Consider the following 25332-nt stretch of genomic DNA (forward strand, 5'->3'; position numbering starts at 1 on the left):
AAGGGGAAGTGTATATAAGCAAAAGGGCCTGTATTTTAGGAGTGAGAAGGAGGAGAGAAAACGTATTGCTCCACTCTTTGGAAATGTCTATGCATTTGTAACAACAAAATTACCATAATTTGCTCGTTAACGCAGCTAAATCAGTCAAGCATTGCTCCAAACACGCAGAGGCTGATTCCTGCTCTAGGTCTGCCAGTGAGTTAAGCATGGTAGAAATTAGCATGCAAATAGCCCTAATTCAGCTGAGCTGTCAGATCCACATTCAGCTGCTTGTTCCCTTTGAAATCCCTGACAGAAGCAGCTCAGGCAAGCCCACCCTCAAGTTGATTCATCCAGAAGAGGTACCAAGGGGCACCTCCTGAGTGACAGTTTGGCTACCTTCAGTCAAATTTATCTGTTGTGTCAGCTGGCTCCTGTGTGGGCAGCACTGAGGGGGCTGTGGTGCAGGGGGTACTTTCCAGCAAGACCTTGATGCCAAAATCATCCCTTCTTCACCCCAGGACAGTGCTGGCATCTGGGGCTCCTGCAGTTGAGCAGAGGCCATGGGATAGGACAGGGCTCTGTTCAGATGGCAGTTTTCAAGTTAAGCCATTGTTTGCAACAAAAAGTATCACTGTTGGGGGGTTTTAGGGCTGATGGATAGAAGCTGCAGTCTATGGTCATTTCTTCTGGAGCCCTGTCGAGGATGCCTGGAACAGGTTGGCTGTGCTTACGGAACTCATTGAGCATCGATGTGGAGGATGCTATGCTGCACAAAGCAGTGTGCAGCTGACATCAGAGGGATGCTACCTGCAGCACCATGGCCTCCTGCCACCCCTATGGATGGTGAGGACAAGACTGGAGGCTCTGTGCTGATGGCACAGGTCTCCATCCTGCATCCCTGAGGGGCAACTGTGGGACTTCTCAGCTCCTGTCACTGGCAACACATGCAGAGGTACCCACAAGAAAAACGGTGGCTGTTCTCTGTTGATGGTTCATTCAGTTTTATGATGTGCTGCCCTCCTTTAAGCGATGTCAGTGATTATAAAAGAAACAGTGAAAATTTAAAAGTTTTTTCTTTCCGTTTTGGGGTTTGGTTTTGGTGTTTTGGTTTGTTGGGAGTCTTTTTGGCTGTTTTGGTGGTGTTTTTGTTTTTGTTTTTTTTTTTTTTGTTTGGTTGTGGTTTTTTATTTATTATGTTACTAAAACTTCTTCTGTCCCCTGCAAGCCTCATTGTGCTGGCAGCTACAACAAACACGAGCCTGCTCTAAAATGCCTGGAAATTTAAAGATAAGGCACTTGTAGATGACATGTTAAAAGCTTGCCCTCTCCTTATTAATTGCATTAGCCCTGTAGGACCTGGCGTGGGGCTGGTTGGCAGAGCTTGTCTTCCACAGTTCACCTTCTCTGAGGCAGCTCTGGAGTCTCCTCTGGGCATCAAGGACATTCACTTTGCATGCAGGGGGTGCATGGTGCACTGCTGTCCTCCCCTCTGGGAACACAGGAACAGCTTTACAAAGAGTTTGCTAAAGGGTCGTTGTCTGCTGGCTCTCAGAACCAGTAGCTCCTCAGGCAGTGCATCCCTGATGTGGTAGTGAAAGCTCAGTGGCCAGACACAGGTGAGGTATGCTGCTGCATCCTCTGCTGTCCACAGGTCCTCTCCTGTTTGCTCTGTGTTTGTCATATTGACATCTGTCCCTGGAAACACAATAAGAAAAAGTGAACTGTAATTAGAAAGCCACAAGATCTAAACTAACTTTGATTTTGGGAAATTGTGGTTTGGATTAGTGAAGAAGAACACCAAAAAGCCAGTTAAAGTGCCTGATACCCTGAGCCGTGCTTCCAATGCAATGCCTCGCATTGCTTCAAAAGCTGAAAAGCATGACTGGAGCTGACCTGGACTGCTTCGTGCTCACAGGGCTGAACCCAACCCCATTGCTCATGATAAGGTTTCTCAGAGCAGAGCAACAGTCATGTGAGAGCACAGAAAACGTGTCATCATTCTGAGCATTCAGCTTTTCTATGTTTGCGTCTTCTTGTCTCATGTCAGTACCCAGAGTTTAAAACAACTGGAGATTACAAAGGCATCGTGGTTGCAAACAAGTTGCCAGAGGTTTTAACACTGCAGCCTGCCCAGCATCTGTCATGCTGCCAATAGCGGTTCAGTCACTGAAGTGGTTCTGTGCCTTATGTGCTGGGTGCACGCGGGAGCCAGACCCATCCACCAAAATCCATCAGGCTGTTTTCTGACAAACTGTATTCTATTATGAGCAAGCACTGAGATCCCTATAGTAAGTGGAGTGAAAAGCACTTCATGGTCTGCTGTGTCCATGGGCAGGAGTGTGATGTGGCTGGTGCGTTCCTGAGGAACTGCGCCATGCAAGGAGTGCACAGTGTCGCCCCAAAGGCAGCAGCCAGTAGCAGGGATGGGAGAGCAGAGTCTCTGTTCCCCTCACATCTGAACTCTACAGCCCACCTGTCCAGAGCTTTGTTGTGTGGTAGGTACTGTGGAGGATGCAGTTTCTTTCCTCCTGAGGGTTAGACCCTGGCTACTCTCTCTGCCGCCCATGATGAGCACCCCATGAAAGACCAGCTTTTCGTGCGCTGCTCCAATCCTGTGTTTCTGTGTGTGCTGAAAGATACGTCTGACTCTGGGTAACAGCCTGAGGGATCCAGTGTCTGCCCTGCTTTGTGGTGTAAGGAGGCACTTTCCAAGTTGTCCTTCAATGAACTATGTCTCCTGCTTCCAGCATTTGCTGCTGCAGGATGACCCACACAGAAGTTTTGGGGGGTTTTGTAGCCAATCTGTCTCCTGCAAAACATTATGTATAACTTAATCCTTTTTACCACTTGCTGGACTTAGGCTTGATTCCTGTGTGATGATTATTGTAGGGGGTTTGCTTGCAGTTAGGTCTGTTTGAACACAGAATATCTGCCCTAAGGTAACCTCCAATGCTCAGAACTGATGTCTGTGGCACAAATAGAATTTGAGTATTTTGAGAATTAAGTACTCTCTTTCCAGGAGTTTCTCGACACATTGATACTTTATCTAAATGAGTACAAATGCCAAAAGACTACAGTAGATTGCAATGCAGTATGATGCAATATAGTATGATCAGAGCAAAAAAAATCAAAATTAAAAGTAAACCAAATTAAATGAAAAATTTCAAGCAAAATGGCATGCCTTAAGAACAAGGGAAGGTGCTCCAAGGACAGCCTTATTTCAATGGCAGAACTTTCCTCTGAGAACATATTTTGAAGTGGAGGCTGTCGAACTGTAGGAAGCAGGGTTTGTGTTGGAAAACTGCTGTGTGTGCACCTGGGCAGGTGTGAACCCCTACATAGTGTGTGCAGATCGGAAGAGTCTCTCACATGCCCTGCTCATGGACTGTCTGGCTGTGCTGGGAGAAGAGGGACAGCCTAGATGGGGAAGTGGGAAGTCTCCAGAAAGAAGGATGTTTATTTCTGGCATGAAATACAGCACTGGGGCACTTTGATTGTGAGTCATCCGTCACCTGTGACTGCAGTAGATTTAGGATCAGGCTCTGCATGGACTGCAGCATAAACCAGGAAATTTAAATGTAACCTCCTTAATTCCTACACAAAAAGACCTAACAGCATTCTAGTCCCGCCTCAATGTCTGTTTACCAGCAGTTGCGCTGAATCCTGTCAGTCTCAGGTAGCAGCAGCAAAGGTCGCTTTGTAACATGGACTCTTTGTCATAGAATAGATAACTTCCAAGTGTACACAGATATTTTGCTTGCATGAAGAGGTGTGCATGGACCCCACAGTGGGGGATGAGAGTGCCCAGGCAGGAGAAGGGCTGCTTGCTGTGTTGGTGAGAGGTGTGGGCATAGGGTGATAACGCTGCCCCATCTTCTTTTCTTCTTTTCTTCCTCCCAGCTTCCTGCAGCACAAAGGAGCTACCTGAACCCAGGCTTTGTAGTCTTCAGTCTTGCATGTTTGTTAAAGTCAGAGCACATGATGCCAGCCCTCAATGAGGACTGTGGTCCTGTGGAGGGTGGTCCGGGCTGCTGGGACATATGAGGAGCCATACATCCCCTGGGGGGTGTGCCATGCCAAGATGTCCTCAAGCACCAGTCTGCTACATGTGGGAAGAGAAACCCTGTCTGTCATACTTTTCCCACCACATGCTCTCTCCCTCAGCACAACTTTTGGCTAATTCAGCTGGATCGGGCCATCGGCTGCAGACAGTACTTGGAAATGGCTTTGGCTACAGAGTGTTTGCCAGCAGGGCGTACGTCCTGCTGGAGGACCAAGCTGCTGCACTCCTAGAGATTGACCAGAGATAGGCTGACATGTTTTTCTCTGCATTAAAAAGATGACTGTAACGTGGATGTGGTGTAAAACCAAAGCAGTGCTGTGAAAATCAAGTGAGAAATTATCTGTCTTCTGTCACTAAGGCATTCATTTGCATTGTGTTTGGTGTCAGAAAGAAAAACTTGACATCCCTGCTGGGGCCATTTCTCTGTATTTCAGAGCTCGCCCAACTTCCTTGTGATGACAGAAAGAACCAGAGGGGGAAAACAGACCCTGCTGATGTGCTAATGCTCCAGTTCAGGGGTGGCCGAAGCCTGGAGTCCAGCTGAAGGCAGCAGGCAGAAGGGCTAGGATGCTGAGTTTTTGAGTGGTTCAGCTGGGAGTGCTCATCTATGCAGGAGGCTTGCATAAGGACAAGAGACTTCTGCCCATCAAAGGTTCTGCCACCTTGGCAGAAAGGGCAGGATGTGGCCTGATATAGCCAGAGTTGCTGGGCTAGTCCCAGCATGAGCCATGGCTGGCCCCTGGCATGGTCTGACATGGTCACTGAGGCTGGGGACAGTAGTGGGAAGCCTGAGAAAATGCTGGTGTGGGAGGATACTCCCTCAAGCATGCAGACACTTTCCTGTCCCCATTAACACCTGAGTTTGCAGATAATTGAAGACTGCTTACATGTCAGCAGCAGCATATATTTATCAAGCTACCAAAATGCTTCATTTCCAGACTTCACCATTTCCACACTGCTGCTATGATGTTATGACTTGTAATATTCTGTCTGCTTCTGCTACTAGCTAAATTACTTGTGTAATGCCTGGAAGTAACTACTCATTACATTATCATTATGAAGGATGAAATTATAAAACAGGCTAAAGTCAGGATGACGCATGGAGTGGAATATTCTCATCTGAACCAAAGGCAACATTTCCGTTACATAGTTTAGAGAATTTCATCTCATGAGATAATTTTTGGTACTTTCTATACCAATTTAGGATGAGACCCAGAAAGCCTGATACTTTCTGCCAGACGGAAGTTTTCCTTTACATCCCACCTGCTCTACCAGCTCATCAGTCCTGAGCAGAGAAAGTCCATCCTGCATGGATGGAGGACACTCCATGCCCCTCGTCTGCTCTGTGCCCCTCGCCTTTCCTGGAAACAGGGAATGGGGCTTTGTGAAGGATTCAGGCAGCCCTGCAGCCCAAGCCTGGGGACAGCAGCTGCAGCAACCAGCACAGACTGGCACTGCATCCCTGGCCTCATGTCTGGCAGCGGTGGTGCCAAAGCTCTGTGAACCAAGTGTGGCTTGCAGAGCTTGGTATTGCCAGTGGTGCAGCTCTGTGCATCTGGGCCCACCTGCAGTCCCAACAGGTTGTGTGCTGATGGCTGGTATACAACTGGTGGGAGAGGGAAGGGGCAAATTCCTCATCATCATTAATTGCAGTGACATCTTCTTTGCAGGTGAGATGAGCAGCTGTCCTCCTGGTACAGGGAGATAAATCTCTCCTAATGCAGTTCCAATATGGTTGCTCTGTGGCACCACATACCTTTGTTGTATTAAAGTTAAATACTTTTGTGTACGAAAGTTTAAAGTGCATAGCTAAAACCTATGTGGTTGCAGTAATTGCAGCTGTAAATCTTTCTGTCATCCTGCAAAGACTATGTGAGGTATTTCATAAATATATCAGAAGCAGCATTAAAATTTTATGGCAGGCAGCACAGGTCGAGAATAGTAGAGTGACTTCACAGCAAGGTATGTCCACCTTAACCCACAACTCATTAGTCATTGATGGGATTTCTGTGCCTTGTAGCTCCTTGGAAATGAGGTAGTGTTACAAAAATCTGCATGTTACTGTTATCTTAAAATATGACATCCTACTCAGAACCATTAAAATTGTACATCTTTGAGCAAGTGCTAGTTAATATAAAGATAATATAAGGGGAAAACACTGTCCAATATGTATGATCATAAAATTATATACGACCTTCATTAGAAGTTAATTGGCAGTCTTGATGGGGCTGAGAACTTTGGAGGTACTGTCTGTATGTGACCAAGTGCCTTCCAACCACAACTGCAATAAACTTCTGCTTGGCTGATATGCAGGAAAAATTAGCCAGTGTACAGGCTAATTTAATTTTGAAATCACACATATGAACGGTTGGGTGGTGGTTGCACATAGACTGTTCTTTGGAGGGTTGATCAATGATTACAAGATGTTATAGACAAGAGTGGGATGTGCATTTTATGAGTGTAAATGTGCTGGTGGAAGGGGTCATAGATGATAATAAGTGATCTATTGATTCACTGGATTCTTACATTGGATTTACCAGTGGATTTACAAGCCTGTTTTTCTTTATGTGTGTAAAGAGCATACACATACCTGTGAACATGCGTTGTCAGATTTCTGTCGATGTGTCTGTCTGTACCAGTGGGCTGCATTTTTGCATGTGCACCCTTGGTGCTTCCAGGAGGAAGCTGCTGCTGATGGCATGGTCCCCAGCACCTCAGGAAAACACTGCCTGAGCCTCCTGATGGTGGCAAGCTCCCCGGTACCCTAGCTGGTGGATCCAAGCACGATACCCCACCTGCTAGTGGAGCAGATCCCATGCCCCTGCTCGAACTTGGACCGTGCCCCCAGCACCATTTTGGCCATCTAGGCAGATTGCTGTGATGGTGTCTGTAGGTAACTGAACAGGAAGGGTATAGGAAGCATTTTGTGGTTCCATCCAGTTGTTCCTTCCGCTGTTAGGAGAGAAATGCATTTTAACCAGCAAAATTTCACTGTTCATTCAGGTTTGTTGGAAGAGGGTGCTGCAGCTGCTCAGCCACAGAAGCAGAGTGCTGCTTACACTTCTGGCCATGGTGATTAACAGTTACGACCACATCTCCTGGCTGTTCTTTCAGTGTTATAGACACTAATTAATTCTGTGGCATTAATATTACTGCCTGGGATCCCATGAATGCCTGGGTACTTGTGGTTGGCTGGACTGTTGCAGCTCCAGGGGCTCTATCTTGGCTACAGCGGGATGAAAGTTTTGGCATAATTTTATTACACCGTGTTTAAACAGTAAGTGTAGAGGGCTTAGTGGCTTAGTGCTCTAAGAACTTGCTGTTTTGGTACTTGCAGGGTTTTTTTGGTTTTGGTGTTTTTTTTTTTTTATCTTTTTAAACCAAGAAGTGAAGATTTGGTTCCATTTTAGGGAAGTTTTCTTCTTACTTGAAATACATTTGTGAGGGCTGTTCTTTTGCTTTAAACTTTCACTTTCAATTCCTTCCTCGTTAAAAAAAAAGGAAATATTAATTGTACAGAAATCATTTCTCCTTTTCCTTTATTAGTGCTTTATTCCCTTTTTCTGTGGGAACAAATAAATTGCTGGATACAAAGTCAGGTAAGCAAGAGTCCACAGATGGGGAGCAGCTTCCTATTTTGATGTGGAGGATATCAGGCACAAAGAAGAGTAGCTTCCTTTTTTTCAGAACAGCTCATTGAAGAGGTTTTCCAAACTGGAATTTTTCAGTTCCCTTGGGAAATGTTTCTTTTTCATTAAAATTCTTTCCAACCACAAACCATGCTGGCTGCGGCACTGTGCAAGCTGAGAGGCTTGTGGTGCTGAGCCTCCTCCTGTTGTAGAATCAACCAGGTTGGAAAAGACCTTTAAGATCATCAAGTCCAACCTTTTCCCAGCACTGCCAAGTCCACCACTAAGCCATGTCACTAAGGGCCTCCTCTACACGGTTTGTGAACACTTTCAGGGACAGTGACTCCACCACTGCCCTGGGCAGCCTGTTGCAATGCCTGAACACCCTCTCAGAGATTCTTCCTAATATCCAGTCCAATACACCCCCTCCTCCCTCCTCCTGCCAGTGCAGCTTGAGACCATTACCTTTCATCCTATCATTTGTTACCTGCGAGAAGAGACCAGTCACCTCCTGGATCCATCCTCCTTTTGGTTCCTTGTAGAGAGCAATAACATCCTCCCTGAGCCTTCTCTTCTCCAGACTAAACTCCCCAATTCCCTCAGCTGTTCCCCATCACACTTGTGCTCCAGGCCCTTCACCAGCTCTGTTGCCCTTCTCTGGACCCAAAACAACTGTTTTTCATCCCTCAGAAAGCTCCTAACACCTGCTCGCCTCAGAGCACTAGTGTCACCACTCACACACACATGTGGTTTCCCTCATGGGACTGAGAGGCCTCCAAGCAGAGAATGAGGTCCCTGAAGCGACAGCGGGGCTTGGGGGCTGGGGGGCTCCTGGCACGCAGCGCATCTCACCAGAGTTGTGTGGCAAGAACTGGGCATCCTCTGCCAGCCACCAGTGCGGCCCAGGGCCTGCAGAGCCCCGCATGCCAGAGAGATGCTGGGCTCCAGGCTGGAGCGAATACCCCAGGGACCCCTGTCAGCCTGCAGGAGCTTGGCTGCTGTCCTGGAATGGAAGGCAGCAGCAGACAGCAAAATCCCGCTGTGGGTATGTCTTAGGGAAGCAACAAGAACATGGTGCTTGCTCCATGTCCTTGCCCTGCCAGACGGGCAAGAGCAGATGCTGGGGCTGCTGTCACTGTCTCGCTCAGCCTGATGCAGGGGTACATCTCTTTGGGATGTGGGACACAAGAGTGGCATCAACACCTCTAATGTGTGTCTGGACCCCTGGCCCAGGCTGCCATTCCTTTCTGGAAGGATCTTGCTGCAGCAGCGATCACCATCACGTGTTGGACCTGAAATCTGTCCTGGAGCAGTTTCTGATAATCCAATCCTGAGAAAATTTCCCAAGCATGCCCTTCAAAGACTGCCCTATGAATCCAGCTTACTTGTCCTGGGATTTTTCGCTGGTTGCCACCCTGGACATTTTCATCGAAATAAATTGGGTTGAGCATGTCAGGGTTTTGCTAAATATGGTGTATTTTCTGGCTTGGCCTCTCTTCCCGGGGAGGGGGGGTGTGTGTGTGTGGAAATGTTGTTTCTAGTACATGTTTTGTTTCAGTAAGGTTCTACTTCAGCAATTTTTCTTTTTTTTTTTTGTGGTTCTGTTGTTTGCAGAGTGTAGACTACTCAGTCTGAGCAGGCAGATTAAATGGCCAAGCATGCTTGGTCCATGGAGCAGAAGGCAGTTGTCAATGTCCTTCCTCCTGTGGGACTTTCATGAGCAAACAACACCTAACGGGCCAGGAGAAGACATGCCAGATTACTGCTTGTCCACCCAAAGTGTGCTCTGGGCTTTCCAGTCCCCCATCTTAAATGCAGCTGATATTTACATAGATATTTACAGATAAGAGCAGTGTAAATCACTGATCCTATTGTTTACTGATGAATGTTAGAATTGGGAGAAATTCCAATGTTTAATCAAAACAAAAAAAACAACAATAAAATTTACTTGGGACTTCAAAGATACAGTTTGTTTTCCAGTTAATATTGGAAATATAATTAATTTGCCTGTGTGAACTCAATTTGAAAACTTAACAGCTCTCTGAATTTGAAAGAGAAAGAAAAAAATTGTTTGGAAAAAAATCTGACTTTTTTTAAAAAAAAAAAAAGAACAACACAACAAATCCAGGGCTTTTTTTACTGAAGGATTTTGTGAAAATTGTCACAGATTTGTGCAAGTATGTTAGTGATGTGAAACTACATTTTTGCATGAAAGGAAATTTTAACTGAAAGATGTTTCCCAGCTCTCCTGTACATGAGGAAAACTTGTAAGTAGTGAATTTTGTGGGCCAGTTTTGTGAGGCTGCAGACCTCTTCCTCTCTCACCCTGAGACACTATGATGGCATGGTGTGGAGAAGCAAATTTGCTTTACCTAGGGGAAAATACGCCATTGTTCTCTGCAAGAGAGGCCAGATCATTTTCCTTCTTTTCTAAGGTCTCACACAGTTGTTTGTCGCTCTGACTTTACGTGGAGTGCTGTGCAGGGCTGCCGGATTATGAAGCAGTCTCAGGCAGTGTTGGCATACAGTGACTTTTGTGTAATAGATTTCAAGGGTACATTTGGATAGCTGCTATTTCATGGTGTTGGTCGGCGATGTGCAGGCAGCTTGGGTGTGTTCGTATGGCTGTGTGCAGCATTTAGCCTTGCTCCCCATGCAGTCAAGCATATCTTAGCTACCAAGGTAATGATTATTACTAGAATTCACTGAAGAAATTTATGATCCATGTGATTACTTCTATGAAAGAAAATAATAGAAAACAAGTAAATCATGAGAATGTTAATTTTGAAAAGTTACAATAAGGTCTTTTGCCCCAAGGGAAAGGTGGAGACACCTATATTCTCTGTTGGGATCTCAGGCTGGAGGGGGAGAGGGGTTCATCTGCAGGAGCCCAACTTGAGGACAAGTACAGCAGATTGTTTTTAAACTTAGCCAGGACCTCAACAAGGAACGGGCAAGGTGTAGCTGTTTGTGGCCAGACTCTGATATTTGCCCTGCAGCCTTCCATTCTTGCACCTTATACAGCTGCATTTATTGAACACTGTTTCAGTTTACTGTTTCAGTTTAATTTTCTGCCAAATAAGACACTGTCCTACAGCTGGAGCTTGGACAGCAAAAAGACCTCATTAATTGGGACTGGTGACCAACACTGTGATGAGTTTGGTTGGAGGGACACCACAGCCACAGGGTTGTGGCTGCTCTCCTCATCTGCCTGCTGGTATTCGCTGGAAGCTGTTGCGTTGTGGTCACTGGGAGGAAGGCGTGTTGTATCACTTGCATGTGATATCATTGTACAAATGTACACTGTACAATAATACCACATGTTGTACATCATATTGTTTCCTGCAGCCATCATATGGATAAAACTGGTCAGCTCCATGGTCCAGAGGGCTTCACCCCATCCCAATTGCATGTGCAAAATCCTGAGAAAATGCAGCAAAGATTGCCTGAACATGGGTCTGCCTTCACATATCTTGCTCTGGTTGAGCTGTACAGGATCTGGAGCTTCTGATTCATGGGTTTTCTGAGACTCTGGACACCAAAGCAACACGTGAACTTGGAAGTGACATATAAAACTTTGCTGAGTACTGGTTCAGATTTTGTGTTTCAGTCCAAAGGTACCAGGTGAGTAACAAGCATGTTCCGTGTTTGAGTAGGCTGCTGGTTTCTGCTGGTGTTAAGTGCCACGTACTCTTAAGAAGACAAGGCTAAAGACACATACCTTACTGCTGTGCTACCTAATAGGACTGCAGTGGGTGCTCTGCAGGGCAAGCAGTGGTAGTGCAGTGACAGTAGTCAGGCTCTCTCCATACTAGGAGGTTTCCCCACCTTGGCTGGACGTGGCCTGTGTCAAAGCTGTCCCTGCTTTGAGCACCTGCCCCATCCTTCTGCCTTTCAGTGGGGGAGGAGGTTTCCAGCACTGTCCAGCCCCAGTCCAGCACCAGTGCATAGAGGTGACAGCATCTTCTTCCAGAGGCAGTTCACTAAAGCCATGGCAGTTTGAAATACACCGTGAAATCTCTTTCTTCATCTCTTGGTTCTTGAGATTTTTAAGCTCATGTTTTTCAGTTTCTCTGCACATCACAATGGAAATTTGCAGGGAGCTTACCTTAAAACCAAGCAGACTGGTAAACATGAGTTGATAATCCCTGGAGAAGGTGCTGCAGAATGGACAATGCCATGCTGCAGAATGGAAAATGCTGTTTTGCCTGCAGCAGGGGGTCCATGACCACTATAAATGGTTTTGTAGCCACCCTTGGGGCTCACCCCATAAGCATGGGGGCTGTACCACTGTCCCATGGTCTCAGGGATCATTCTTCCCCCCACCCCCTGCACCTCTGGGAGTGAAGGAAGGGTCTGACCCTTTTTGGGGCTGTAGCCACCTAAAGCACTCTGGCAGTGTGGAGTCAGGTGGAGCAAGATGTGGTCTGGCTCTGGCAGAAGTGCTTGGTTTGGTGTGTTTGTGTCTCAGCGAATTATTATAAGGACCAGGCTTAACATTTCACATGAAGGAGGGATGTGTCCCACTGCTGCCCTTTCCTTGTGGTGTGGGCAGGCACCATGCACATGTGTGTCCCTGGGTAGCTGCTTCGTTGTGTTTTTGCATGGGACGAGGGCAGGCTGTGAGGCACTGCTGTCAGTAAGTGTTGCTGATGGACCTTGGAATATCTGGTGGAAATCATGAGGCATGAACATTCATTCATCTAGCTTAGTTTCACATATGGTTGTACCATTTGACTGCCCAAGTGCTGCAATAGTAGTAGCAGGGCTTGAGACACTTCTCCTTTTCCCCTCCCCTCCCTTGTATTTCTTTTCTCATTTCCCTTCCTGCTCCCCCCTCCCCCACACCCCCCTTCTTTCTCACTCTTTTTTTTCCCCTGGAAGGCTGATGGATATGCAGAGTATGTTAAGAAGCAAGCGATACTGTCACCGAGCTGATGATGCTCAGTGACTCCTCAAGCTCCTGGCTGGTCTGTACTGCAGGAGCTTGACACCCTGACCACTGAGGCATAAAAAACAGAGAATTGGAAGACTCAGCCTGACAGGCACCAGAGCGTCCCCCAGAGAGGGTCCACCATGTGTGTCTGTGTGTGAGTGTGGGGAGGAGGGCAGTGGGGATGGTGGGGGAGGAGATCAAGGCAGGAGAGGATGAAACAATGAAATGTCATCCTGTTCCCACCTGCAGCCCTGCCGCAGCACTGATAGAAACAGCTACCTCCTTCTCAGTGGCATGCGTAGCGTTTAGCACAGGATAGTCTGGATCTGTGCAACCTTGGCTGAATGGAGAGAGGAACAGGGGGTGTAAAGGGGAGGGGGAATTGTGGGGCAGCAGAAATGAGGCATTGTCCTGTCCTCGATGGATATGTGTGTACTCTCCCTTGGGGCGCAGGCATATGCAGCTCACCATAAGCTTTGTTTGAAGCTTGGGGTGCTTCTATTGCACGGAGATGCTGGGCGGACTTCTCTGCACACCCTGTGCAAGCAGTCTACGGAGTGGATTGGGCTCTGTCCTGCTGTCCTGACTGCCCTTTTCCTCTGCCTGTTCACTGTGCAGCTCCAGGAGTGGACGTGGCAGAGGCTTGCTCTCATCAGTGTTCGCGTGTCATGTTGGTCAGGCAGCGCAAATGTTCTGTGCAACTAAAACAGGAGTAGATTTCTGCACTTGTCCCTGCTCTATAGGAAGGAAGAAATGAAACCAGTGGGGAAAGGGGTATGCAAGCTCCTCCCCATACAAAAGACACCCACAGGATGAAGGGATTTGTGTGTGATGTACACAGGATGGAGGAACTGGCTATGAACTTTTAGTAACTGAGAAAAGATTGCATCACTTACCCATGAAGTTACCAGCCAGTTGCTGCCCAAGTCTGCCCACTTGCCTTGCAGTCTTGGGCAAACAGTTGTTTGCTGGAAACTGAGGGGCTTTGGGAATGGGGCAAGCAGGGAGGGCTCTGACTGAGCAGGAAGCCTCAGGTGTGGCAGTAAGGAAGCAGAAGAGACCAGAGAGGAGCTGCTGTGTCCTGCACAAGGGAGCTTGCTCCCTCACTGATGGAAGGCAATGGAAATGCCTTTGCCAGTGGCCCTGGAACCTCAGGTGGCTCCATGACACCCATTCTGACTTTGCTGTCTCACTCTTTTAGAGTGAGCACTGTGACAGAGGTAACCTGCAGATGCTAAAGTCATCTATCATCCATAAGTACAGGGAGTAGAAGGAAATGTAGATACAATGTACTTCGCTGGGAAGAAAGGTTTGGAGGCCCATTTTCTGTGGCTTATGGTGAATTAGTGCCATTCCTTAGAGGCAGTAATGGATCTACTCTGAGCTTGTGATGAAATGTGGTCAACAAAGCAAGGCATGCTGAGCATGCTGCACTTGCTTCCGCTGGCTTCAGACCTTGTCTCACTGCCCTGGACTGTTCATAGATGCTGGTCAGGATGGAGAGAGCCTGTTGAGCCTGGTGGGTGCAGTCCTATGGGTCTGAAGGGCTATGAGAAACAGGGAAAGGTGTTAGTAGAGACCCCCTGGGGTAGAACAGTGATGGGCAGCTCTTGTTGTTGGCACATTCAGCGTATCTACTGGCATCCTTTGGTGTAGGCTGAGAGGCAGTTTGTTTTTTACCAAAGCAGCATCATGTGGAGATCGAGCTACCCTGGATCTGACCCTCTATTTTGACACCAACCTGTGCTACTTCTGTATTGGCAGAAAATACCTTTGCAGGTGGCTGCAGTGACTGCCAGTACTGCATGGCTATTGCAGCCCACCATGATGCTGAGCCGAGAGCTCCCCCTGACAGGCAGCACAACTCCACCAGTCACCAGAGCATCATCCCCTCTCCCCTGGGTCAGCAACTAGCCTAAACTGTGTCCTGAACCGAAGAGGCCACTCATGCCCCTGGGGACCCCAACATGGTCCCCAAGGAGGGTATGGGGGTCTTACCAGGCCCATGTGCTGAGCCTGGGGAGCTGGAGATGTGGTATCCCAGCGTCTGCCACTCAGCTGGGGAAGGCAGCCCCTGGGAAGCAAGCATCTTCCACTGCACTCTGGCAGCCCTCTCGCCTACTCTTTCTCCTGCCGTGCTGTGTTGTGAGTGCATGTATTTGTGTATGGGAGAGTGAGGAGAAGAGGAAGAAAGGAGGAGAGCAGAAAACTGTCATTTGTGGAAAATTTCCTAATAAATCAGCAACATTGTTAGCATTTGCATGGTGGTGGAGCTGGGTACCCTGCCCCGGGTCAGAGCCTCATGGTGCAAGGCTGTGTTGTGGAGAGTTTGCAGCTGAAGTATGAAACAGGAAGTGATGTGAAAGAGAACAGACAGATGGGGGGGAGCAGGAGCTGGTGAGGAGATAAATAGCTGGAACTCTCTGAGCCTTAATTGTGCCTTTGTCTGGAGGGTTTCAAAATCTGAAACTCATGCAAGGATTCCTCTCCTTGGGCTGCAGTGATGCATAGATGTCTGGGACCAAGACATGTTCTCCTGGAGAGCCTGGATGAGTACCAAGTATCTAGAGGATTATCTGGATTATCGTCTCTTGCCAGCAGAGTCTGTCTGAGCACTCCTGTCTTTGTGTTGTGTTTCTGACTCCAAGAGCTACAGGGCTGTAGGAGGTAGGGGCCAGCCCTGTCCGTGTGCCCCAGGGTCCTTTTCAGCTCTCCTCACTGTCTTGCTCCTGAAGCAGGCATTACTTGAGAAAATCCCACCAGCTCAGCAGGCCTGGGCTACAGCACGAGAAGGATGTGCAAAAGATGGCTGTACCCATTTATTTAATAATTCTCCTACTTATATTGTCCTTCCTGAAAGAGGGTGGCCAGGAGTAATTTTACAAAGGCTGTCACTGGGGTGCAGCATGCAGTGCAGGGTTCCTATCCCCCACTACAGTAACTGTGGTTTAAAATCAAATCATCTTTTGTTTGTCTTTTTCTCTTTAACATAGGGAGTGAGTTTTCTGGGAGCCCATACAGCCACCCACAATATTCAACATACAATGACTCCTGGCGGTTTCCCAACCCTGGACTCCTGGGTAAGTGCCGCTCCTGCCTTGGGGGCTCTGTTCAAGCTGTGACTCATTTGCAGCCTGGCAGTGATTGTCCACCCATAAGGTGGGCAGGATGTGTGTCCTGACATGGTCCTGAGTCTATACACTCAGCTCCCATGAGGGAATGCCAGTCTCCAGGGAAGCACAAATACTCTTGGTTCCTTTTGCCAGCAAGAAGCCCCTGCCCAAACCTCTTGTCTTCCTGGTTTTGCCATGTAAAATCCTTTCTGAGGCACAGGGTGTTGCAGGAAGACAGGATCTCCATTTTTTTGAGGGTAAGGGATCCTGTTCAAAAAAAAACACGGGGTGCCAGGTGTTTACGGCTGAATGTGAGCCTCATCGCTCCCCACACTGTTGAAGCACTTTGCATTTTCTCCCTGACTTCGCACTGCATTTGCTCCCCAGTTTTGTGTTTGCCCTATCCATCCCTCCTCTGCCAGGGACTGCTGTGCCTGCGCAGCCTCACTGGCACCAGCACGGTCCCTACAAGCAGAGGGAGGCAGGAGCCCCGTGGTGCATGCAAGGATCGTAGCCCTCATGTGAAAGATAAACATAATCCATTTTACACCACTGTCAAATGCTGGCCCACTTTGACCTTATATACGTGTAGCATGCAGTAATTAGAGTTTTTCGCTGCATAATTTGCATGGATGAGGTAAGTAAAATACCAATTAATTGTCATCTCTCAACACAGGAGTAGCGTGCCTTGGAGATTTACAGATTTATGGATGACAGGGCTGTTATATGTGACCTCCAGCAGCGAAATAATTTTGAATTTTTGCCATACTTTTTTCATCCAGTTTCTTTGTTTTAAGTAATTGAGTCCCCGTGTAATTGAACCACCCAGGCTGTATTCATCATGGTTCTTGTCCTTAAACAAATCCTTGGGGAGTAATAGACAGCCTCTGCCTCTCATGCCATGGTGTTGGTATAATGCTGCTATTTGCTGTGCCACATTTAAGGGTTTGTTAGCATTTCCATCATAAATCAGCAGATAGATCTCCAGATAATATGGATGGGCATAGCTGTGCAAAGCCAGAGGAGTCCCTGTGCTTAAATGCACAGTTTCCATGGCCACAGCCAGCAGCGCCTGTGAGATTTTGGCTTGGATGTGTGGGGAAGATGCTTTAGCTGGGGGAAGAGTGCACATTGTGCTTTCTTAATTTCTGATTTTGCAACTCCTTTGGAAGCTGCCTAAGCAGCACTCTGCTGCATGGACAGGCCTGGGAAGCCAGGCTTCGGATGACTTTTTAGATTTTGCTTGCAAACCGCTAAAGAAACTGGAATGATATGAAAAACAAATAAAAACCCAGACCCAACCCTGCCCATGGGGAGAGGACTTTTGTTGAAGCTCCTGAGCTGCAGACCATGCTCCTGCCTGTGGGTGCACACGTCCACAGGGAAGGATGTGCTCACTGAAGCTGTACCAGAGCCAACCAGCCTGGGCCATCCTGGAGCTCCTGGAGCAATGGTCTTGGACAGAGTGTGATGGCCAGGATGCAGGTCAGGGTACAACCCCATGGTGCCCTGAAGCCAGTGAAGACGGGTCAGGAGAAGACTGTAAAACAGAGGCTGATCAGGAGCCAGTCACCTGCTGCCAGGACACCTTTTACCTGTTTCATTCCCTTTATTCCCTATTCTTCCTCTGTTTTTAACCCCTTTCCTATTCTTCTTGGGTGATACATTTGGGGGGCAAATTCCTTCTCACTTTCGACTGTGTGAGAGGCATGCGATATGAGCACAGCTGAAAGGGTGGGTGTGCTCCCACAAGCAAGGCTGGTGTCTCAGGCTGGCGAGGATTTCCACAGCAGTATTTACTCAGCAGCATGCTGTGAACATATATTTAAATGAGACAAGGGCAAAAAGATTTGGATGTTACCATTTGCCTTCAGAAACTGCAGCTTTATTGAAATTGAAATGTTTCATAGGTTAATGACAACAATGCTCGCATTTTTTGCTTGTGGGTATTGTTAAAATGTATAATCTTGGCTTCCTTGTTTTCATCCTCTTCAAAATACTTTGTTTTGATATTTTCAAAATCTTACATTTCAATAAACACAGACTCTGTTACTGTGCAGGTAACATTGTATTGCTTTGTGTGTGCAATGACAGGCTGATCTGGAGTTACTAGACTGGAAGTTTTGACGCATTGAACAGGAAAATAAGCGGGTATTTTTGTTCTGCAGCAAGTCCTAAGGATGAACTTACCATTGCAGTTTAGTGTGGTCACAAAACTGGGAGTGCTGGAGTTCATGGAAGAGAAATCCCTTTGTCTGACTGCTGATAGTTTTGTAATACATATTCTGCTTTGTTCCTGTCATTGCTGGGCTGGTTGAGAGCTGGTGTGGCCTGTGCCTCCCTATGTTGCTTGAATTGCCTCATGGGCATCCTGTAAGAGCTGGGCAGTGAGGTCTTGGTGGGCAGAACCTTGGAATTCCATTTCATTTCAAGCCTGTCAAGAGCAAAATGGTGATTGGTTTGGAAATACATTTGTTAGGAGTCCACATCATACCCCACAGGGCATTGCAAAGGCCTGTGACCTGCCACCTCGGTGGGGAAGTGCAGTCTGCTTGATCATGGTACACAGTGGTGGGGGGCAAAGCTTCTCAGCTGGTGCTTCAAGAGACACTGCATTGTACCGAGTATAACTGTAAGACCCGAGTGCGCATGTCCCATTGTGTGGCCTTAAACTGCAGGTGGGACACATCTCTTGTGCCCTGCAGAGATCCTGCTTATCCATAGCTCTGCCTTTGTCCCAGGAGCCTAATCCTGCACTTCCTTCTCCCTGGGTGCCCCCAGTCCCATTCAGAGCAAGTAGCAGAGTCTCAAAAACCTGCTCCAAGTATCCTTGCACACCCAGAAAGTGCAGTGTGACAAGCCTGAGCACCTGCAGTGGAGAGGAGGTTAATTTACACTATATCCAGCATGCTTCCACTCTTCTCAGGAGTATACGTGAGTACGTTTAACAATTCTCTCTTGAGAGCATGCTCTGGCAGTATCAGCCTTAAAGCACAAACCTTGACAAAATTAATCAGGACTGGTACATGGACTGACAGAGTTTGTTTTACTAAGTCCCGCTCCCTTCACTGAGATGAAAGTGTAATACTGTAAGCACTTAACAGTGCCTATATTCAATTAATTCCCTGTACTGGCAAGGAAGAATTGCAGCACAGCAATCACACGAGGCTGAGACCTGTGAAAGAGGAGCTAAAATGGGAGATGCCATGATTTGCAAGTGTCAGGAAGAAAGGATACTTGGGCAAAAAATGAGTTTTTGAGGGAATAAAAAGAAAGTAACAGAGATGAGAAAGGTGAAAAAGCTTTGCTCATTAGTCCCCAGTCTTTGTCCCATGAGTGCGCAGCAGCTGTGAGAGGCATGAGACAGTGTTTCCACAGCACCATGCTGTTGGTGTGGAAGTGATGGGGAGCGACTGCCAGGCCTCAGCAGAGCACTGACTGCCCTCTGTTGCTCATGCCTGGCTGTGCCCTTGCTGTGATGTTCCCCACTCCTTTGCCCCAGTCGGAACACTTGCATCTGCCCCAGCTGGCATGGGAGCTGATGCAAATAGGTGACAGTGCTCCCTCCTCGCTGGGACAGTCCTGAATGCTGTGCCTTGTAGTTCTTGTGGAAGGTGAGACAATCAAGCTATAGTCCTCCGGAGTGGGCAGCAGAAGCTGGGCAGAATTACAGAATCATAGAATGGTTTGGATGGGAAGGGACCTTAAAGTTCATTCAGTTCCAACCCCTGCAATGGGCAGGAACACCTTCCACTAGACCAGGTTGCTCCAAGTCCTGCACAACCTGGCCTTGAACACTGACAGGGATGGGGCAGCCACAGCTTCTCTGCGCAACCTGTGCCAGGGCCTCAGCACCTTCACAGGGAAGAACTTCTTCCCAAGAGCTCCTTTCAATTTCCCCTCTGTCAGATTAAAGCCTGTTCTGTCCCTACAGGACCCTGTAAAAAGTCCTTCTCCAGCTTTTTTGTCCCTTTAGGGACTGGAGCTGCTCTAAGGTCTCCCTGGAGCCTTCTCTTCTCCAGGCTGAGCAAGAAATTGAACAAAAAGAACAAGAAAAAGTAGGTTGTCTGCTGGAGGTCTGCCATGTCTTCCTGCTCTCCTGTTTGGTTTTTCAGTCCCGATGGCTACTACACACAGCTCTGTAGCAGGGGCACAACAGCCTCAGTGCCACTGACTGCAGCTGGACTGAGGACAGAACCCAAGTTTTCAAGGCAGTGTGCTGGGAAAAGGACACAAACCCTGGCTCCCTGTGTGTCATCTGATTCCGTGGCTGCAGCTGATGTCCTCTTCTCAAAGCCAGAAGAAGTGGACAAAGGGGGATCTTTTTCCTTTTTTTTATGTTTTCTTTCCCATGGTGAAAGGTCTTCAAGTGGTACAGTACATGAATACACATGCAGTTGCATGCACAAAGGCATGGGAAACAAGCACATGTGTACATGGGGCTTAGTCCATCACTGTCAGCATGTCCTGGCACACGCTGTCAAAGTCAGCGCAACACATGCCCACTAAGAGCAGGTAACAGATGAAGAAAAACGATGCAATTTTGTGATGGCTTGTTGCAATTACTTCTTCACCATTTTTGCTTGTTGCATTCAGTTTGATGCTGCTCATGGTGGGTTTCTTATCCCTGCAAGCTGAATGAGAGGGTTTGCCTGTGCCATCCCAGTGCCAGCATGGCATTGTGCAAGGGCAGAGCTCGAAGGTGGTCGATTAGGGTTAGGTTCAGTTCTTCTGTGGAAAGATGACAGAATAAGTAGGTACCAGAAATGACCATGTCAAGAAATAAATTGATGGTAGTATGAATTAGAAAGGAAAAATGACAGAAAGACAAATCAGGCCTGTTCTATATGGGGGCATAGTGACAGGAAGAGTGAATGCTTTGTGATGTGATGTTTTCATTTTTCACTTTAAATACAAGCTTCTGTGATTTTACTGCTGAAAGGCAAACTGGAAAAATCAAACTTGAGAGACGTGGAAGACCTTTGGAAAGCATGAGAGAAATATTGGTCTTTGGCACTGAGTCAGAACAGCAGTGGAGGAAGAGGGAGAGGGAAAGCCTAACCCCCAAAAGATCCCTTTTACCACAAAACCTTAGCAACTGCTGCATTTGGCTCTGGTGGGACCCACGCATTGCACTGCATCAGGCTGAAAATTTTGGTGCCACTGGATCCCTTCCCTGGATTTTCTACCCCTCTGTCTAAGCTGACCTGCCGTGGCCTGTGCCAGTGCTGGTACGGGCTTGGGTGTCTGCTGAGTGTCTCCCTCTGCTCCCCATCAACCTCCTCATGCTGTGGTGGGTGAGGACAGCTAACCTTTCATGGGCCTGCAAAGTGTTACACCCCAAAGTACTGTCTGCCTTGCAGTGCAAATTGATTCCTAAGGACTCACACGCAGCAGGAGTGGCTGTTAAGGGGCATGAAGTGACAAACTGGGCTCCCCAGAACATGCAGCCCCAAGTTCTGATGCAGAAGCCATGTTCCTGTAGCCAAACCCCCTAATTTCTGACCCATCCAGGTTGCAGCAGCAGAGTATTACATGCAGGTAGGACTCTGATCATGAGAAGGAAGTTTGTTCCCCATGGCTGTGCCAAGGAATGCATTGCACATGGGTGTGCCAAGGAGTGCGACAGCACATGTTGACTGAGCATTGTTTTTCAGGTGCACTGGGCTTGTGCTCCCTTGGAAATGAACTGTAGGACACTGGTGATGAAGCCTGAGCTGATTTCTTGAAATGGCACTGAGGACAAAAGCAACTTAGAAGCAGCAGGTGGGCTTGCCTGCGAGATGGATCCTAGTGGGTCCACAGCAGCGAGGCAGGGTGGAAGAGCCCATCCTTTCAGGAGATGTTTCAGTTGATGGGGCTGTCTCCTTGGGGTGTTCTTTCAGGCATCATGGCTTTATTTCACCAGCCCTGGAAACTGCTCCAGGCAGCGTGTCTGGGGGGAAGGTGAAGAAAGCCCTACATGTTGCAGTTACACCATCACCCGGAACCAGTGGTTAAAAGTAAATGTCCATGGGCTTCCTCTTGGAGACTGGGTGTATGATTTTCACTCTGTTGCTTGGGCTTTTGAACTGGCAGCCCTTGAGTAATCACTCAGGTAGTTTTGGGGTGAACAGCAAAGCCTTCAGTTGGAGTCCGTGCACGAGGAGGGATGGCCTGGAGGTTCTTCAGCCTCCCACACATAGGCTCCTTCACTCAGTGGAGAGCAGGCAACAAGTGACACGGGGCATGCCAGCTGGGTTCTTGTTCCTGCTCCAAAGTCTGTGCCGGGGCCATGGTGGTGGAACAGCCAGGACACTGTCACACTCAGCCAGCGGCCAGGTGCAGGGCAGCCATTGGACCTGCCAAAACAGGGTTTGTTATAGTCTGAGATGGGAAGCAAATGGCTGAAAATGCACCTTTAGCTGCACTGCCACCCATGATTTGCTGAGGGGCCCACATGCCCTACTGAAGTCTAATGGCATCACCTTCTCCTGGAGGGGCCAGCTCCTCTGCCTCCATGGAGTTGCAGAAATTACCCCCTCTGTGACAAGTCATGTCCCTGGCTGGGAAAACCCTCAACTATGTCTGCCAGACTGCTGTTCCAAGTGAGATGAAGGCAGGGAGTTCAGGATGGCTGGTGGCTCTTGGATGAGCTTATTTGTGAAACCAGACCCTACAGCCCGGTCTTTCCCAGAGCTGTTCCTTGCACTGGCTCCTTGTTGCTCACCCAAACATGTCTGGGGGTGTCAGACTCACATGTCCAAGTGCAGGTCTTTCCAGGGGGCTTCTTCCATGCTTTCCATCTCACACATGTGAGATTGCTGGTGACTTGGAGACCCGACTGGTAGCACCTTCAAAATTTTTTTTACACAACTCTTCTCCCACTGAATCAGAGTTCATTTCCTTGCAACTGCACTGTGAAGGTTTTTAGTAGCTAGTGGTATCTGGACAGATAGGTATCTCTCTGTGTACATCTGAAATCAAAGATTCTTCTTCATTCAAGCAAATGTCCAGGTTCCAAGTCATCCCTAGGTGATCACCCAATCTACTCATACGTAGCCCTGCATGACAGAAAAGGGTCACTGATATTTTTCAGGCCTCTTCTTAGTGAATGAGTGCTTCAGCATTTACCAATCTGTGAAGCTTTAAGCTTAGCCCATATAGTTCATTCAAATGCATAACACATGTATTCAATGAAGAAACAGCACAAATTTGATCGGTTAGAGGTTTAAGTGTCCATTTAAACAGCTGTGATCTGGAGCATCAGATACTTCACCAGATGAGGCATTATTCACTGGAGGCAGTTTGTGAACCACTTTCTAAGCTTGGATTCATTACTGAGTGAAATTCACCAATATTTTCTAAAGACAATTTCAGCTCATCAAGTGTACTGGATGCTGAAGGGCTTTCCCTGGCAAGTCAGAGGCTTGTACAATAGGGTGGTCCCAAAGCAGATCTAGTAGCACAAGCTCCAAGGTCACTGTCAAAGCTGAGTAGAATTTGGGGGGCTATTCCCTGATAGAAATAGCTTGAGAAAAGGGGGAAATACTGTTGATTCCAATGAAATGTGTTGAATGTTTTGGGGTTCAACCTCCTACTTATTCCAAAAGGAGGGGGGAAAAATGAGAGAAGTCTGAGTGTGGTGATGTGTTTTGGATGGATTTTTTTCTCCTTCCATTCTGAAAAATTAATTCACTGCTTTGGTGAAGTGAATGAAAGTAACATTTTGAGTGGAGAAATGAAGCAGGTATGCTACAGCCAACAGAGATGCAAAGCAATGGTAGCGCTGTTGTCATGCAGAATGCACGAATGTGATTTTTATACTAATTACCTGGCCCTTATTGCTGTGGGTCTGAACTCAGGCTGGAGAGCTCTCTGCCGCCTGTGTCAGAACGCTGTAAGCTGGTACCTTTCCACTTTTGTCTTCTTTATGGTCGTCTTGTCTCTTCCAGGCTCCCCGTACTACTACAGCGCTGCAGCCCGTGGGGCAGCCCCACCAGCAGCTGCTGCAGCCTATGACCGCCACTGACGCTGAGCCTGGGGCACTAGTACTGACTGCATGCACCACCCGGGACCACCACGGTGACCACCTTGCTGCAGCTGGCTGCAGCTGTGCCAGCCATGCTGCAGAGGAGGGAGAAAGTACTTTATAGGCACATGCTAATTGAAATTTTGCTCTTTAAACTTGGTAAACTGATCATTGTTACATTACTTAAGATGATCATGTTGTCTGGGTCTCAAATCAAACAAAGAAATGGGAGGAAGTGGTTCTCCTGACACCCTGTATGATCAGAAACGTGCAGTGGCTTCATGTCTTTTGCAGCTGGATGGCTACTGCTTTCATAGCCTGTGGGTGCCATGGCTGTATCTGGGGATAAGGAAGAGGTGTGAGCACCTCCCTTTGGGGAGGCTTCCTCTTGCTGCACACTTGAAACAGGCTGTGAGACTCAAGGCAATTTTATTTTATTTTTCTCTTTTTTTTACTTGCTTGCAAAGAAAAAGACCGGTCAGCTCAATTTTACACAAGCACCACTGTAAATACCTGCTTGTCTGTATTACTATAAGAATGGCTTAAGCATAAGCAGCAACATTGTACAAATATGAACTCAAAATGCATCTGAAAATGTGTTTTGAAACTGGTGCACTGATTCAAAGAATTCAGTAAGCTTTAAGCAACTTTGAACCAGGTTAACACTCATGGTGGCTGTATTTCGGGCCAATGTTATTTCAGTATACAGCATCCTATCTGATAGTTGTATGTGATCATGCTGTATGCTGGTATCAAACACATGGGCAACTGAAAGACCTGAGCAGTTTTGTGACACTTTACTGCTTAATATTAATTTATGTTCATTTGTCATCATAACAAGCACTGAAACAAATTCATCACTGGTTTCAAGTAAAGTGGTGTCCATGAAGGAATTCCTGAGTAATAGTTGACACCTTATGTACAACTCAATAGGTTGTGTGCTAAAACCCAATTATGAATGCCCTGAGAGGAAGGGGAAGGAATACCATGGTAATAATTTTTGTTAAATGGACATACTGAGTGTGGCACATCAAGCACAGGAGCAACCATACATGATTTCAGAGGCAAACTGGAGGGAAAGGTGCTCCTTTGGGAGTCTGTGCATTTCAGTGAAGGCATTTCAAATTCAAGCTGCCCTACCCCAGACATGCGCCAGGGGAAATTTTACCCTGTTTATTCCTTGTTTCTTCCCTCCCCCTTGGAGACGGACCGCTAAATGTGACATGGCCTTCAATGTGTGGCTTCCTGGGACTAATGAAGGGAGAAGAGTGGCTACAAATGACCCACTAAGCAGCTGCACCAATCACTACCACTTCACGGAGCCAGGAGAACTGCTGATTTCTCCCTGCAGCATCCCCCTGCCCCAGTCTGAGGGGCAGCCAATCTCAGCCTGGATGTATGGATGACAGGCATGACCTCATCCCCTCCCCCTGAGGGCAGTGGAGAAACTCTGTCTCCTGTGGGTCCTGTTGGTGCTTGCCTGTGTGTGCCCCAAGGCTGAAGGATTGGTGGTGTTGAACCCGAAATGCTTTCCTCTGGATGAACATTGAAGTACAAATACTTGCTTCTGGCAGTGCAAGCATTTATCTGGAATGGTA

The 25332-nt window shown here is 47.6% G+C and overlaps 1 protein-coding gene across 2 annotated transcripts in view; it reads left to right on the forward strand.

Annotated features, from left to right (window-relative positions):
- The window catches only part of PAX5 (paired box 5), a 131500-nt gene extending 107698 nt beyond the window's left edge, over positions 1-23802 (forward strand). For both annotated transcript variants that reach the window (XM_057423928.1, XM_057423929.1), the window contains exons 9-10: positions 15604-15690; positions 23658-23802. In XM_057423928.1, the coding sequence (XP_057279911.1) occupies positions 15604-15690; positions 23658-23734 (164 nt within the window). In that variant the 3' untranslated portion in view covers positions 23735-23802. The remainder of the gene's footprint in view (positions 1-15603; positions 15691-23657) is intronic.
- The last annotated feature ends 1530 nt before the right edge of the window (positions 23803-25332 follow it).

The sequence above is a fragment of the Pezoporus wallicus genome, unplaced genomic scaffold, assembly GCF_028554395.1.
Source record: "Pezoporus wallicus isolate ANWC-B61680 ecotype Strahan unplaced genomic scaffold, APGP_CSIRO_Pwel_v1 contig_7363, whole genome shotgun sequence".
NCBI classification, from domain to species: Eukaryota; Metazoa; Chordata; class Aves; order Psittaciformes; family Psittacidae; genus Pezoporus; species Pezoporus wallicus.